This window comes from Trachurus japonicus, chromosome 23, assembly GCF_045865225.1.
Source record: "Trachurus japonicus isolate A0001 chromosome 23, Traja_1.0".
Lineage (NCBI taxonomy): Eukaryota > Metazoa > Chordata > Actinopteri > Carangiformes > Carangidae > Trachurus > Trachurus japonicus.
The window spans coordinates 3,009,525-3,026,480 of record NC_140929.1 but is presented as its reverse complement, the minus strand read 5'-3'; the positions used below and the strand labels follow the sequence as shown (position 1 = coordinate 3,026,480).

At 42.1% G+C, this 16,956-nt stretch overlaps 1 protein-coding gene across 1 annotated transcript; it reads left to right on the top strand.

Annotated features, from left to right (window-relative positions):
- Positions 1-879: 879 nt before the first annotated feature.
- tmem243b (transmembrane protein 243, mitochondrial b) lies at positions 880-16,158 on the top strand. Its single transcript, XM_085768989.1, has 6 exons — positions 880-1,106; positions 8,018-8,204; positions 8,240-8,338; positions 9,510-9,560; positions 10,841-10,945; positions 15,312-16,158. Exons 3-6 carry the CDS (start codon positions 8,243-8,245, stop codon positions 15,429-15,431), a joined length of 372 nt encoding a protein of 123 aa, XP_085625115.1. The 5' UTR covers positions 880-1,106; positions 8,018-8,204; positions 8,240-8,242; the 3' UTR covers positions 15,432-16,158.
- Positions 16,159-16,956: the final 798 nt, after the last annotated feature.

Below are 16,956 nucleotides of genomic sequence, written 5' to 3'. Positions count from 1 at the left end.
AAAAGAACTCGCCTTTAACGGCTTCAGCAGACTGGAGGCTACCGGGCTTATGCTGCGTTCACGACAACTCGGAACTCTAAATATCCCAGTTGAAAACTCTGATTTCCGACTTCAAAGCGTTCAAAAAGAGACAGATTCTGCATTACGAAATGTTTCACGTAGCTAATTCATTACAACATTACAAAGGACATAAAAAAAACTAAGCATTTAAAAAATAATGAAACAGATCATATAAAATCGAAGGGAAATAACAACATGCATTTACTGTGCTCCACAACATCAGTTGGTTAATCTGTAACCGTAAGCAAATATTGTAAATTTCATTACGTTTTAATGTATTTTGGCATTTAAAAATGCCTTTTAATCAATGTTTTACCACTGATGGTGTGGGTTTTTCTCAGATAAGTTTTTTTAGGCTACCTCCCAAAAAAGTTGTTCATTATCAACATTTTTTCTCTATTAGCAAATTCCATATCTAGGCCACACAACAGCAAATTCACAAAACAAAAACCCAACTTTTCTGTCTTCACTTCTTACTGTAGCGAAGTCATATCTGGACACTTAACTATTGCACAAATGCCAAAGCTTTAAAGATCATAGCCTTTTAATGTGTTTGACTTGACTGTTTTATTGCTATTCTCGTTTATTTTATTTTTTTTCTCTCTCACTCTATCGCCTTTTTCATTTGATTTCTGCATTATTATTATATTTTTTGTTTCTCTATCTCCAATACTGCATTTTTTTCCCACCAACTTTCCGGAGTGGGAGGGACTCAGTCTCAGACATGAAGTGGCGTTCAATTGCACTTTTTTTTCCAAAGTATAGGAGGTCGGGCAATCAGAATTCCGAGTGGTCTCGAACGCAGCATTAGCTTAGCTTCGTTAGCCTGTGCACCGTTGGCCTGTTGGTGTAATGGGTAAAGCTCAGGTTTAGCAGCTAACGTAACGTAACGTAACGTTGCTGTTTAACGGCTGTGTTTCCACCAGGTTTCCACCCGGGTTGTGTAGCATCGATAAGTTAATAAAACAACAACAACAACGGGCTCGGTCGGTGTTTTAGTTTCACCCCACGGAACCGTGACATATGGCCGGTGAAACCCCCCTCAGGTGAGTTTTATTCACGGGCTGTTTGGGTAAAGTTGAAGGTAATTTTCCCAAAGCTAACGTTAGCATGATAATCTAATGTGCTAATTGGTGAGTTAACTGTGTGTGTGTGTGTCTGTCACAGTTCGTGTGTGTGTGTTATGATTGTGTGACTGTCAGATTTTTATCTCCTCACAGTTTCACCGAGATAAACAGATAAACCCACTTTCTTTTCTGACTGAAGCAGCAACGTCATGTTGTATTTACACTCTTTACATTACAAACTATTAGGAAAAGCTTCATTTATTCATCTTTAATCTGTTTTACACTGCGGCAACGTTGTTTTTCTATTCACGGGTGACATTTGGTTTCATTTCTGTGAACCTAAATGAACTTAAAGTACAGTAAATTCACTGTTTCTTTGAATGGTGTTGTGTTGTGTTGTGTGACTTCAGACTGAACTGAAACCTCAGGGCACAGCACATTAAACAGATGTTAGGAGATTAATTATTAATTTGTTGTCATTTCTCGAGCACAAAAAGCTAAAACTGGAGCTGTTTTCAGCCTCTTCTACTCGTTTTATCTCCCAGTGACCTCAATATCTTTTAGTTTTATACCAAAGAACAAAAAGAAACTGAGATAGATAGATTTCTATTTTTACACAGACCTGAAAACACATGTTAGACACTGCTGTCACTCAAAAGGCTTCTTATCATCATATTTTTAGATGTAAGAAGTCAAAGTGTTTGTTCAGGCAGCAGCAGTTTACATAATGCTAATTACACAGAGCCTGTGGTGTTTTAACTCAACTACTGGCTCACTATCAGCTCTGTAGGTGCACAGAAAAGAGCTGAAAACAAAAACTAAAGTTGCTTATATATATTTATCCGTTATATGCAACTAAAAATTATTTTCATTTTAGGTTAATCTGTCGATTTTGTAAACGATTTGGTCAATAAAATGTTTTAAATGTCAATCAGTGTTCCCAAACCACCAGACGATGTCCTCAAATGTCTTGTTTTGTCCACAAACCAAAGAGAGACTCAGTTTATTGTCATAAAGGAACAAAGAAACCAGAAATATTCACATTGAAGAATCTGAAATCAGAGAATTTGGACTTTTTTTCCTTAAAAAAACGACTCAAACCGATTATTCGATTATCAAAGTAGCTGACATTTCATTGAATAATCGATTATTGCTCGATTAATCAATTAATTGTTGCGGCTCTACAATGGTGTCGAGAAGTTACAATAATAAAACAACATCAGTTAAAGAGGAGAAGACAAAATAGAGACAATTTCAGGAAAATAAAGCAATGAATAAATACAGTTAAACAGTCAAGATGCAGTTAAAAGCAGTGACAGTCCAGTGAAATCCAGTCAGTGATTATTGATTAGTCTTCTGAACTGTTGTACTGATGGTAGCTGTTTTAATTTTAGCACTTTTGTAGATTATTCCATGCGATGGTGCAGTTTGATTGATTTGGTTTGGAGTAAACAGCCAGTTGTGTGAGCGTGCACCAGTGTTGTAACTGTGACAGTGTATTAGTGTGTTAATAATAATATTAATAATAATAATAATATTGTTCTTAAGGCTAAAATGAGCTGAAATAATATTGTTTATTTTGTCATTTGCTACAGAATCAGAGTCTTGTGGTGGTTAATGAGGAATGCTGCCGTCTGTAATCTGCTGTTAAATGTGCTGATTTTAGCATGAAGTTTGGTGTGTGTGCGTGTGTGTGTGAGAGAGAGAGAGTGTGTGTGTGTGTTGTGCCTTAAGCTTTCTGTAATACTCTTATATTCTCTTGCAGCTTGTTCTGCACATGAAACATGAGTCCAGCTGTTTGTGTTTTTATTAGGACGCGTTGTGATTCACACCTGGAATATGAATAAGATGCATGTTCAACTTCATTGCTCATTTATATATATTATATATATATACAGTATATATATATATAGGTTTTCATGCTACACACTGGTGCTTGGTACAGACCGACACTGCACTGTGTGTGTGTGTGTGTGTGTGTGTTGGGGGACATTGAAGTGATTCTTCATGCTGATGTTCAGCTGTAAACCAGTGAATCTGCAGCTGTTTCATCAGCATTTACACTGATAAATTAGATGTAATTGTTGTTTAATCCTGTAAAAAGTTGATAAATCCTCTTTGGTCAGTGTTTTTTAGGTGTAAATAATAATAATAATAATAATAATAATACTGATGGTTGTATTTGTGTCCGTGTCTCAGCAGCTCCATGTGAAGCGGATCTTTCCGGTTTAAGTGGTGGCTCTGGGTTTAAGGAGCCTAGTGAATCACAAGGCAGAGGAGGAATGTCGCTTTAGGCCAGGTTTACGCTGCGCTATAATGAACCGCTTGTTTTTCCTCCTTCTGCTGTGTTTTGTGCTGAGAAAGCTCCAAGCTGCAACGTTTCTTTTTTTTATTTTTTATTTCCTTCCTTCCCTGCTGCTGCTGCGTCGTCGTCACGCAGAGAGGAAGAGACGACCAGACCGGAGAAGAAGTGTTGTCGTCGTTGTTTCGACCTGAACTGAATTTAGACCACGAGACTTTTTCTTTTTGCTCAGAGTGTGAAACGGGCCGATGCCCCCAGGTGTGCAGTCAGTGTGCACTCAGAAAGAGGATGTGGTTTGTTTTCTACCAGCTTCCTCTCAGCCGCTCAGCAAATCTCATTGTTGTTGGCTTTAAACAAAAAAAGAAAAAACACAAAAAAAAAGGAAATGTGAGACTTTGTGTGATTATAAAACATGATGGGATTTAACTTTTCCGGCCTCGGTGACGTCTGTGCAGCGCAGGACGAGTTGCTTTAGCTGTGAGAGGAGGATTTCTTTCATTCTAGTGCAGGAATGATGATCCAGTTTCACAGCCTCACTGCTCCGGTTTGGTTAGATGGTTCCAGGAAACAGTGGAGGAAGAAACGACACATTAATGGGACATTAGGAGGAGGAGTGGTTTGGTTTAGTTTAGTTTTATTGCTCCATCACAGACAGACAGAGGAGAAAACATAATGAAGAAAACAAAACCTTCCTCTTTCTTCCTCTTTTTCTGCTAAACGAACCTGTCGCTCCGTCTAAAACCACTCACACTTTGTCACGAAGCTAAAAACAGGAAGGTTTGACCTGATGGTGGCGCTAGAGAAGAGGTCAGGGGTCAGTTAAAGTCACTGTTGTGGATGTGAAACCATCCCATAGTTGTTGACTTCAGTCTGAACTCAGATACAAGTTACAACCATGACCTGAAACTGTCAATTAGCTTCTTTATTGATTAATAAACTAAATTTATTTAAACTTTTCTTTCAAGAAAAGTCATAAAACAGTGAAAGATTCTTGTTCAGATCCGTCGTCAACATTGAAGACTCGTTTCCTCTGATCAAAACCTGAAACTTTGAATATTTTTTTGTATTTTTCCTTGAACAGAGACTTGAATTTGATTTTAGGGACGTCACCATTACTTGTTTTCACAACTAAATGGCACAATTAATTAATCGTAAAGATCAATAAACACCGTCACTCTCCAAAAAAGATGATGTCAGCACCAAAGTAAACTAAATGCACAGATACTGGTCCATTTATCTAACTAACACTGAATTGGTAGGAATTTAAATGTGAGTGTGTCATTTGTAAAAAAAAAAAAGATTAAAATAAGCGTAAAGATTTAGTATAGATGTCAATTAATGACTTTAATATTTCAAACACTTCCCCTGGAGGATTAATAACTGGTCCTATATTCATAGATACTTCAAATATTTTCACTTTATTTGATTTTACACATTCATAGATGCATAATAATCGTAACACTGTGATTATTTCTCTGACAAGAAAATCTATAATCATGATGTCACTATTTGATTTATTTACTACTGATCAACTCATTAACTGAGAAACTAATGTAAAAACATAAACCAGAGAGAGACGTCAGAGAGTCGGTTATTTGACATTTGCAGTAAAATGTCAAAGCAGTTGTGGGAGAGTCACACTTCAGACATAAGACTGTGAAACAAACACAGATAAATCATAAGACATAAAGATGAGATGATAAGGACACTGGCCTCAGTCATGTAAAAAATAAATAATAAAATAAAACACAAGTTGATTCTTATAGCTACAGAATGAAAACACAACAGGAAGGTTGTGATTTAAATGTTTTAAAGGTCGTAATGCTGCTTTGATGTGAATGAAGATGAAATATGACATTAACGTGTGTGTGTGTGTGTGTGTGTGTGTGTGTGTGTGTGTGTGTGTGTGTGTGTGTGTGTGTGTGTGTGTGTGTGTGTGTGTGTGTGTGTGTGTGTGTGTGTGTGTGTGTGTGTGTGTGTGTGTGTGTGTGTGTGTGTGTGTGGTGTGTGTGTGTGTGTGTGTGTGTGTGTGTGTGTGTGTGTGTGTGTGTGTGTGTGTGTGTGTGTGTGTGTGTGTGTGTGTGTGTGTTTCCTCCAGCTGAGGACATTAACTCTGACAGATAAAGTGTGTGACTCATCAGTCGAAGCTCCAACAGGAAACAGGAGAAGACGCTCGGATGTTCCTCAACGTTTCCTCACACACGCTTTAAAAGGGATAGTTCACCCAAAATTCAAATTTCACTCATTATCTCCTCCCCCTCATGTGGACTAAGGGCTGGGAGAAGTTTCAGAGTCCTCCGTGGTTTCTCTGAGTTACAGGGGGTCTCGGCGTAGCAGTGCATGTCCATATGACGGTAGCGAACGGAGCTCACTTTTCTTCGTCCAAAAAGACACACCAATGTCCCTCTTGTATTGAAGCCCCAACATGAGAAATTGTTCCGAAAAAAATTAAATAAGTCTATGTTTTAAGCTTGTTTGTAGCGGAAGCTCCCAGTACTGCTCTTCCTGGTCCGTCCAAATCTCGCGTGATTTGCATTGACACCCAGTTCACGGCTCCGCAAATCGCGCGAGATTCCGGCAGAGCAACACTGGGAGCTTCAGCTACAAACAAGCTTAAAACATAGACTTGTTTAATTTTTCCAGAACAATTTCTCATGTTGGGGCTGAAATTTGAATTTTGGGTGAACTATCCCTTAAAAAAAAAAAAATTATATATATAGTTTTTTTATATATACACATACACTTTAGAAGACGTTGGTGTGTAAACATCGTTGTCTGACCAACTGTGTGACTTAGTGTTGCTATGGTTGCTATGGTTACCACCACAAATACTGTTCAATTCCCTGTTGCATCACGTCCGACTGTCCCTTTGTTATTGTTTCAGTCTCACCGTACCTTCTGTTTCCTGTCATTGACCTTTGATTCGTGCTGCGTTCACTGTACCCCGGGGAAATCTGAATTTGGAGCAGCCACACGGACTGACTGTATTATGGGATGTTTTTGTGGGGTTTTTCAGGCGCTACTACGACTGATTTAACGACACAAGAACAAGATGGCGCGGCCGATCGACAGTGAAATGTTCAGACTTTATATTTACATTACTGAGTCCAGGAGGCGTTTGAGACGATGGGAATTAGTAAAACTGACTCGACGTAAAGAAATTGTTTTGTCTTTGAGCTGCAGACGGACTGAAAGATGAAACATTGATGGATTGATACAGTCGATCGGATCAGATAACAACTCTGTATCACAGTAACAGACTTTATGTGTCATGTTGAAGTGAAGTTCACTCTGCTCTGATTTCAACTTCCTGTTTGGTCTTTCATCATCATCATCGTGGTTGTCGTCGGCGACGCTCAGAGACAGAAGTGACTGTGGTTTCTTATCGGCTGAGAACAGAGGAAGTCAGAAATCACTTCAGCTGTTTCTGTTTTTCTCTCCAGTCACAGTTTGATCAGTGTGGCTGCGGAATAATAATCATCATCACTCTCTTGAATTTTAGAAATATGGTTTTTATTTAGTGAAAACCTGAGATGGAAACCAGCCACTCATTCTCTCTAGCGGTGGGAATCTTTTACTATCTCACAATTAGATTCGATTCTGATTTTTTGGGGCTACGATTCGATTCAAAATCGATTTTACGATTCAAAACGATTTGATTCCTAATGATTTCTGCTTCAGTCTGTCGGTGTGCAAAGGATCCTGATGATCTACTCCAGTCTGCTTTGCAAGACAGAACGACTGAAGTGTCTTTTTCACATTTATTGAGTTTTAAACATTTATCCATGCTTAGATGGAATTGTTGAAACTGTTGCATAAAAGCAATATCACATATTGCTTAAATAACAACATTAAAAGTGCCTCTTTATTTTAAAAAAATAGTGCAGTTAACCATGCAGCCTTTTAAATTCTAAGGAAACAGAGGCCGACATTTTTTTAAATCGATTTTGGGACATTTTATATCGATTCTGAATCGTATTAAAGGGACAACGAGGAGTTTTGGAAAAGCAAAGTGTTTTCACACTACATTTATGAGCCTCCGCGCACCGTGAAATTCTTTGACCGGCGCAAGACAGACTCATGTTTTCATTCATCAAGAATTAAAGTCAGAGGTTGGAAGACGATCACATACCGTCGTAGTCCCGACCATAAACGGCGATTTGGCGGCGTTGTTCTCATGACTCGCCACGAAACCAAAAGTAAAGAAACGCTGGTCGGCTAGACCAGCATTTCCACCACCACTAATAATAACAAAATAACCATAGAGACAAAACCATATATTTATCTAAAATGGGCCCTTTAACAAGTGTGGGTAGCGTAGATTCATCCACATTAACATGAGACTTTTTTATAACCAAATAGAAACTCCTTGTTGTCCCTTTAATAAAACTGTGTGAGGTTCAGTTTCAGTCTGATAATATCTCCTTCTGTTACAGTCATGAGACCTTTTGATTTTACCAGAATTACGACTCATTGGCAAAAAACACTTTTCAATGGAAACTCCTTTTTTTGAATTTTAGAAATATGTTTTTTATTTAGTGAAAACCTGAGATGGAAACCAGCCACTCTTTCTCTCTCTCTCTCTCAGGTAAAGCCGACGCCCACCTGAGCAGCAGAAGCTCCGCCTCCATCATGTCTCCCTCCACCGCTGGACACTGACCCCCGACACCGAGCGCAGGGAGGCAGCTGGAGGGGGAGTGAGCATGCAGCACTGGCCCCGTGTGTCCAGGAGGCGGCGCTGCTGAGAGGTGATTGGTCGATTGATCAGTCGATCGGTCGATCAATCGGTCGGTGATCGGTCGGGGCCGAGCGTATGTCTGCAGAACCGGCCATGGACGACTTCACCACCAGGACGTACGGCACCAGTGGCCTGGACAACAGACCGCTGTTTGGAGAGACGTCTGCCCGGGTACAGATGATCAGATCATCAATCAATCGATTAATTGATTAAAGGGATACACCAATGTTTGTTTTTTTTCGTGTCTTGCCTCACTCCCGAGTCCATGACCAGCAGATAGACACCATCCTTTCGACTGTGCGTGCAGTAACAAGGGAGATAGAGCCGTATCGCCCTTAATTAGCTTAGCTCAAACACTGGAAGTGTATGGGTAGTGTTAGCCTGCCTCCACCTAAAGTCGCTAATTAGCTTAGCTCAAACACTGGAAGTGTATAGGTAGTGTTAGCCTGCCTCCACCTAAAGTCGCTAATTAGCTTAGCTCAAACGCTGGAAGTGTATAGGTAGTGTTAGCCTGCCTCCACCTAAAGTCGCTAATTAGCTTAGCTCAAACACTGGAAGTGTATGGGTAGTGTTAGCCTGCCTCCTACCCGAGCTGAAACCAGCAGTCAGAAGCTGATTTCATTTTAGCTCTAAACTCTGTAAATATATCACTTTATCCACATTTCAAACATGTTTAGGCGAGAAAGTAGCCGTTTAGATCAGCAGTGTGTCGTTAATTTGTCTAAATACCAGCTGTTTACAATTTTTTTTGGACGAATTTGCTGCTACTCAAGCTAGCCGTTGTGACCAACGCACTTCCGGTTACTTTCACAAAATAAAACACCCGTTGCCCTTTACATACAGAAAACCATGAGGATAGAATTTGTGCTTTTACTTTGAAATAGGAAGCTAACCTACCCTCGATGTAGCTAGCTTGAACCAAAATAAAGCGTCTTTTCTTGATCCCTCCGTTTTGACCGATCTCGTCCCGTTAGTGGCATTTGACCGCTCAAGATGCCTTACCGGAGAGTTTTGTCAGCTCTGAGACGAAGATCGGCCCGCCGGTTTGCGTTTAGAGTTGCTGAAGAGTTTCTCTGATGACTTTAGGTGGAGGCAGGCTAACACTACCCATACACTTCCAGTGTTTGAGCTAAGCTAATTACGGGCGATACGGCTCTATCTCCCTTGTTACTGCACGCACAGTCGAAAGGATGGTGTCTATCTGCTGGTCACGGACTCGGGAGTGAGGCAAGACACGAAAAAAAAAAATGTTGGCGTATTCCTTTAATTGATTGACAGTAAAATGAATCTGCAGACAGACATGTGATTAATTGTTAACGTCGTGTGTTGTGTTGTGTCACAGGATCGCATCATCAACATGGCCGTCGGTGGCTTCACCTCCGTCGTCGTCCTGGTGAGTCTACGACCTCGTCCATAGCAGAGCGCTGACCGCCAAAATAAAAGCGTATAAATAAAATAAATGTTTGGTCAGATATCAATCAATCAATCAATTTGTTTATTTCGGGCATGTCAATTTAAATCATCATCATCACACTTCATCATCAAATAATACAATACACATGGCCGAAAGGGAAAAGCGGGAGAAGCAAAAGCTTATCTAGTCCCGCCCCCATTACCCACAGAATAAGAATATTTGTCATACATACATATCTTTTTGCTTTTTTCTTCTTTTCTTATTATATATATATATATATATATTACATTTTGATGTAACATTCTTTTACTTATGACATTTTGACATAACATGTTACGGTAGTAGATAGTATACAGATCATAACATAATTTTTTTTTTTGTTTTTGCTTTTTTGTATTTTTGTATAACATACTTTTACTTATGACATTTTGACATAACATGTTACAGCAGTAGGTAGTATACAGAGCTGAAGTCTAGCTCTAGACAGTACATACAGATTACGTGTGTGTTTGCACATGTGTCCATATTTGTCCGTCATGAGTGAACAACAGTCTCATCTTGTAGCTTGGCATGTCACAAAGTCACAGAGTGGTCCAATTGACAGAGAGCAAAGTCCAGTGTACTGATTATTTGTTGGGATGGTGTGGTGTGGAGTAAGAGCCCTTTTTTGCCATATTCTTTCATTCATCCATCTCCTCTGCAGCCTTTGCCGCGCTTAACTTGGCCATATCCTCCCGAGTTTTGGCCATGTCAGCTCGCAATATTGACACGAATTCACGAACTGCTGTGATGTCAGATCGTATCCCGACCACAGCACCTCGAGTAGTGGCGTTGTCCGCCCTCGCATTGCTCTGCTCGGAGGCGATCTTCCTCATTTTCCGATATTGCATGAAAATACCGCATCCCAGGGTAATATAGAATAAATTACGCAGAAAAGAAAAAAACTTTCTAAGTCCAACTTGTGTAGAAGTTGTTAGATCATTAGTGCAATAACGTCAAGAATAAATAAGTGTAATCCAGATGTTTCACAGCTTCTACCACAGTAATAATGACTCAGCTGGTTTTCTTCCTGTTAGATCAGAACCTGAGTGAAAACTTAAACATGACTCAGCTGTTTCTACTTCTTCCTTTTCATAGTGAAACTTCTTCCTCGTCCTCCTTCAGACGGAGGAAAAGAAGAAGAAGGAAGTGATTTAAAGTTGTAAACTGAACTTTATGTGTGTGTGTGTGTGTGTGTGTGTGTGTGTGTGTGTGCGCAGGTGACTGTGATCTGCTCCTTCGTGTTCCCGTCGCTGCCGCCGCGGCCGCTCAACGTCTTCTTCGCCGTCTGCATCCTGTTGATCTGTGGATCCACCCTAGTGCTGGTAACACACACACACACACACACACACACACTGATCTGATTCACCACAGTTTAATGAGAGAAAACAACAAACAGACTTTATTTAATTAATTAAATTACAGAGTTTTCTAATCAGATTATTTCACTGGTTTTATAGTTTTTATCCGAAATCGTCTCATTCATTAAATTTGAAGCTGAAACGATTCATTCATGTTTTTAAAATTGATTCATTGTTTGTTTAAGATCAATAATCAATTATACAACAGTTAGTTCTGACCGGTTCCGACCGAGTAATTTGATTGGACAAGAGACGTTCCATGAGTGCTGAAAAAAAAAAAGAGAAAAGAAATCGCTGCGGCGGCAACTACGTTTTGATGGCGATGTATTTTATGAGCGTTAGCTGTTGTTAGCCACGTAGCTCAGCCACTAGCCTCAACTGTGTGTATATTGATTACATAGCAGATGAACAAATGTAATACGGTATCGATAACGTCTATCCACCTTTTTCCGAACGTCAAAAACATAAGCCGGTTTTGCTCTTCCGAATTTTATGTTTATGTTTCCATTGTTTCGCGGTAAATGCATTGATTTTTTTTTTCCCAAAGAAAATCTGTAAAACACATGGATCATCACACTAGAAGCTTTTAACAATGGATATCACACAGATTGACATCCGTGTTAAAAGCCAGCGTTAATAGAGGGATTATCAGCCTACGTCACTGACGTTCTACTGCGCATGTCGCCTGCAGAAAGAGAGCAGCAAGAGCCGTGATCAGGTCTTTTTGTGCTGGAAGTTGCACTAATTGTTTTGATAAAAATAACAAAACGCGCAAATTTAACAGAATACCGTCAACTCGCACCCCTTTCAAGGCAAACGAGAGAGAAAATAGTACATTGGCGATTAATTTCGAGCAATATAACGTGTTAGATACGTTGGTTTGAATGGTGATAAAGCTAAATATGCCCACAGGCACAGCTGTAACTGCAGCGAATGAGTTGTGAAATGTTTACTACGACAGTGACTGAAGACGAGGTCACATACTAATGGAAAACAAGCTGAGATTAATTAACGTTAAACTATATTGTGTTAAATTACCGGTACATACTCAGTCATGCAGTAGCGTTACAGTTGGGGTCAGGATGCAGTTGTTCCAGACTTTAGACACGTCCGTCCTCTTCCCTCGTCTCTGACCAGGCAGCAGCTCAGTCCTCACAGACACTGAGTTTTATAATCGTGAGTATTTTCCTGAACATGACTGTCTGTTAAATAACTGTAGGTAACGTTAGGGATGCATAGTGTTGTTTTTACCGATAACCACCGCTGCTGTGAGTGTCCGTGTCTTGTCCCGTGGCTGAGTTGCCGTTGCCGCGGTACAAACTCGATCCTCCGTCCTGACGTTTTTTTGTTTTTTTTTCCTGCCGTTATAAAACCTACAGTCTATGTGTAAAACACACACTACATCAGTAGGTGATAAACTGTTGTAGTAAGCTGACAACATCGCTAGCTAACACCGCTTTGACTACACTAGATCCATGGAGGTAACCATGACAACCGGTTCTTTCTGCAGTCAGGTTGCGCACGCATCCTGACTTGTTGGTAAACAGATAATCCCTCTATAGATCCATGAGTTTACCGCAACTATGACAACGACTGAAAACCATGGAAACGTAAACGTAAAATTCCACCGGAAATGCAAAACCGGCATCCAGTTTTGACCATAGATGACGTTCGGAAACTTGTGGATATATCTAAGTGCTAATCACTGGCTCGAACCAGCACTGCAACCAGCTCGGTGGAAAAGCTTGTAGTAGACTAGTGAGCTAGCTAGTAGGAAATGTTTATGTGTTGCCTGGCAACAGCCTTGTCTCCCTCCCAGTTGCAGAACATAGACTGTAAAAAGAATGGACGTAGCGTCCGTGACGTCACCCATTGGTTTGGGGGAGTCTGTTTTGTGCCGCTACTACGGGGGTTTGAGCCGCGCCATGTTGGATTCTACTTGCCATATTTGGAGCGGTGCGGCCGTTGGCCGGCCGAGAGCCCGCCCACTGGCCTCGAAGCAGCGGTCGCCGGACCTGTCACTCAACGGTTCTGCGCCCTAATTGGCCAGAACTTTAAACCTAATAACAGTAAAACGGTAGAGTTTAAAAAAAATTCACCCCCCTCAGAGTGTGTGCGGGGGTAGAAACTATCGGTTGAGACCAAAAAAATGAAATGTACCAGGCTGTAAATATGTTTTTTAAAGCTGTAAAATCGGCTATTTTAACATGGGGCTCAATTGGAGTTGCTCCCTTCTGGAGCCAGCCCCCAGCGACAGCCGAGGGGATTGCAGCTTTTTGAACCCGGAAGTGAGCTTCACTTCTCAGACCCACAACTGCCCCCTTGTTGCAGAACTATTTGTGTTGGCGGATAAACAATACAACAGCACGACCTCCAGTGTGATGTTGCTTAATTATTTTCTGGTTTCAGTTTCTCACATTTGAAGATTTTTCACTTTTTCTGCGTCACAGTGAACTGATCTGATCGAGACAGGAAGAGAGAGAACATACAATTAAATTAAAGCTCAGTTAAAGAGTTAATGAATTAATGAATTAAACCCACGTCTCCCTCTTCCTCTTCTCCTCTTTCTCCCTTTTTCTCTCTTCCTTCCCTCTCTCTCCCTCCCCTCCTTCTCTTTCTCTCCCTCTTCCTCTCCTCTTTCTCTCCCTCTCCTTCTCTTTCTCTCCTCCTCCCTCTCTCTTTCCCTTCCTCTCCTCTCTCCTCCTCTTCTCTCCCTATCTCTTCCTCCTCCTCTCTCCCTCTCTTTCTCCTCCCTCTCTCTCTTCGTCTCCTCTGTCCTCCTCTTCTCTCCCTCTCTTTCTCCTCTCCCTTCCTCCTCCCCCTCTCCTTTCTCCTCCCTCCCTCCTCTTCCTTTCTCTCTCCCTTCCTTCTCTTTCTCTCCTCCTCTTCTCTTCCTCCTCTCCTCTCCCTCCTCCTCTTTCTCTCTCTCCCTCCCTCCTCCTCTTTCTCTCCCTCCCCCTCCTTCTTTCTCTCGCTCTTTCTCTCTTCCCCTCTCCCTCCCCTCCTTCTCTTTCTCTCCCTTCCTTCTCTTTCTCTCCTCCTCCCTCTCTTTCCCTTCCTCTCCTCTCTCCTCCTCTTCTCTCCCTATCTCTTCCTCCTCCTCTCTCCATCTCTTTCTCCTCCCTCCCTCTCTTCGTCTCCTCTGTCCTCCTCTTCTCTCCCTCTCTTTCTCCTCTCCCTTCCTCCTCCCCCTCTCCTTTCTCTCTCCCTTCCTTCTCTTTCTCTCCTCCTCTTCTCTTCCTCCTCTCCTCTCTCTCCTCCTTTTTCTCCCTTTCTCTCTCCCTCCTCCTCTTTCTCTCTCTCACTCCCCCTTCTCCCCCTCTCTCTCCCTCTCACTCCCCCCTCCTTCTTTCTCTCCTCCTCCCCCTCTCTTTCTCTTCCTCTCCTCTTCTCTTCCTTGCTCTCTCTCCTCTCTCTCCCTCCTCCTCTTTCTCTGTCTCCCCCTCTTTCTCTCCCTCCCCCTCCTTCTTTCTCTCGCTCTCCCTCCCCTCCTTCTCTTTCTCTCCCTCTTCCTCTCCTCTTTCTCTCCTCCTCCCTCTCTCTCTCTCTCCCTCCTCCTCTTTCCTCTCCCCTCTCCTCCTCTTTCCCCCTCTCTCCCCTCATTCTCTTTCTCTCCTCTTCCCTCTGTCTTTCTCTCCTCTCTCCTCCTCTTCTCTCCCTTTCTCTTCCTCCTCTTCCTCTTTCTCCCTTTCTCTCTCTCTCCCTCCCCCTCCTGTCTCCCTTTTCCTCTCCTCCTCTCTCCTCTTTCTCCCTCCCTCCTCTTCCTCCCTCTTTCTCCTTTCTCTCTCTCCTCCTCCTCTTTCTCTCTCTCCCTCTCACTCCCCCTCCTTCTTTCTCTCCCTCTCCTCCTCTTTCCCTATCTCCTCCTTCTCCTCTCCTCTTTCTCTGTCTTCTCCTCCTTTCCCTCTTTCTCTCCTCTCTCTCCCTCCCTCCTCCTCTTTCTCTCTCTACCTCTCACTCCCCCTCCTTTCTCTCCTCCTCTTCTCTTCCTTGCTCTTCCTCCTCTCCTCTTTCTCCTCTCCCTCCTCCTCTTTCTCTGTCTCCTCCTTTTTCTCCCTTTCTCTCTCACTCCTCTCCTTTCTCTCCCCCCCCTTCTCTTTCCTCCTCCTCTTCTCTCCCTTTCTCTCTCTTCCTCGACTTTCTCTCTGTCTCCTCCTACTTTCCCTCTTTCTCTCCTCTCTCCCTCCCTCCTCCTCTTTCTCTCTCTCCCTTCTCCTCCTCTCTCTCCCTCTTCCTCTTCCTCCCCCTCTCTCTCCTCCCCCTCCCTCCCCCTCTCCTCTTTCTCTCTCCCCCTCCCCCTCTCCCCCTCTCCTCTCCCCCTCTCCCTCAGATCTTCTGGTATCGTCAGGGCGACCTGGAGCCAAAGTTCAGGAACCTGATCTACTACATGCTGGCGTCCATCGTGCTGCTGTGTCTCTGTGCCAACCTCTACTTCCACGACGTCAGGTGAAGAGGAGGAGGAGGAGGAGGATGAAGGGAAGAAGAGAAGAAGACTTGGCCTTGACAGACGGAGAGAGAGAAAACACGTGGACGAAATGAAACTAAACTAAATGAAATGAAGGACAGACCAAAAACAAAAACAAAAAACAAACTCTTGAATGAAGCTCCGCCCACGTTGGAGCCAAACCAGAGACTTTAATGGTTCCAGTGGGATGAAGACACACACAGACACACACACACACAGACACACACACACACACACACACACACACACGCTTCACAGTGTAGAAATCATGATGTACTGTAAAGACGCCATAAAAAACGCTGCTGGAGGACGAACTTGAACACAACACGGTGTGTTTACATGCAGCATAAACGACGTTCGTTCGTTCACCAACGCCACGTTCACGTTTCTTTTCTTCCTATGACGTCATTCTGTAATAATAAATCTATAGAGTCTTTTTACATGTTTTACTCTTTTGCCCTCGTGTGTCAAATTAAAACTTTATTTAAACGTCACGACGACGATGAGACACAAGTTCTTGTTGAAACGAACGGTGCTGCTCGAAAACTCACAAATGATGCGTTTAAAACCATCAGGGAAATTTCAACTTTCTTCACAGTCGAGCTGAAAGATTCAAAGAAAATGAGCTCCATCTTTAAAGGGATAGTTCAACATTTTTGGCAAATTGGCCCATTGCCATAATCCCTATAGTCTTAGCAGTAGGTTCGTTACCTTTTAATTGTCGGTGCAAGCTGTTTTTAGAACGGCGGAGCAGAGCCGCGAGCTGCTCAGAGCTACGCTACGGAGGCTCATGGGATTTCTTGGTTTCCCTCATCAAACTCATCAAATACACAATCCAACAACTCCAAAACAGAGTTGTTTTAGAGGTAAATTCATGCAAAACCGCTGATGTGCGTTGCCTTCAGGGACAGTTTTTCATCAACAGTCTCTGCATTTCCCTCTAAAACAACTCTGTGTGCTAACGTTGTGTTATTATCTCATAGCGTGGTGAATGTGCAGGTCACAACTTGTCCACCAGAGCGTTGTGGAGTTGTTGGATTGTGTATTTGATGAGTTTGATGAGGGAAACCAAGAAATCCCATAATGAGCCTCCGTAGCGTAGCTCTGAGCAGCTCACGGCTCTGCTCCGCCGTTCTAAAAATAGCTTGCACCGACAATTAAAGGTAACAAACCTACTGCTATGACTATAGGGATTATGGCAATGGGCCAATTTGCCAAAATGTTGAACTATCCCTTTAAAAAAACTATTTAAATCTGTTTAAAAAACATTTTTAGAGTCTTTTCTATTTCTTTCACTGCAACGACAAAACAAAATCAGAACTAAGACGCTAAATCGAATGTGATGGATCTTGTTTCCTGATCGATTTGATTCGTCTTCTCGTTGCTAACAGGCCGTGGATGTTTTTATTTTTTGTTGATATCGTTGTTTCCATGGATTCAGAGCAGAAACATCCTTTTTTTATTTAAACTTCCTTTCATTTTTCACACAAAAATCAAAATTAAACACTGA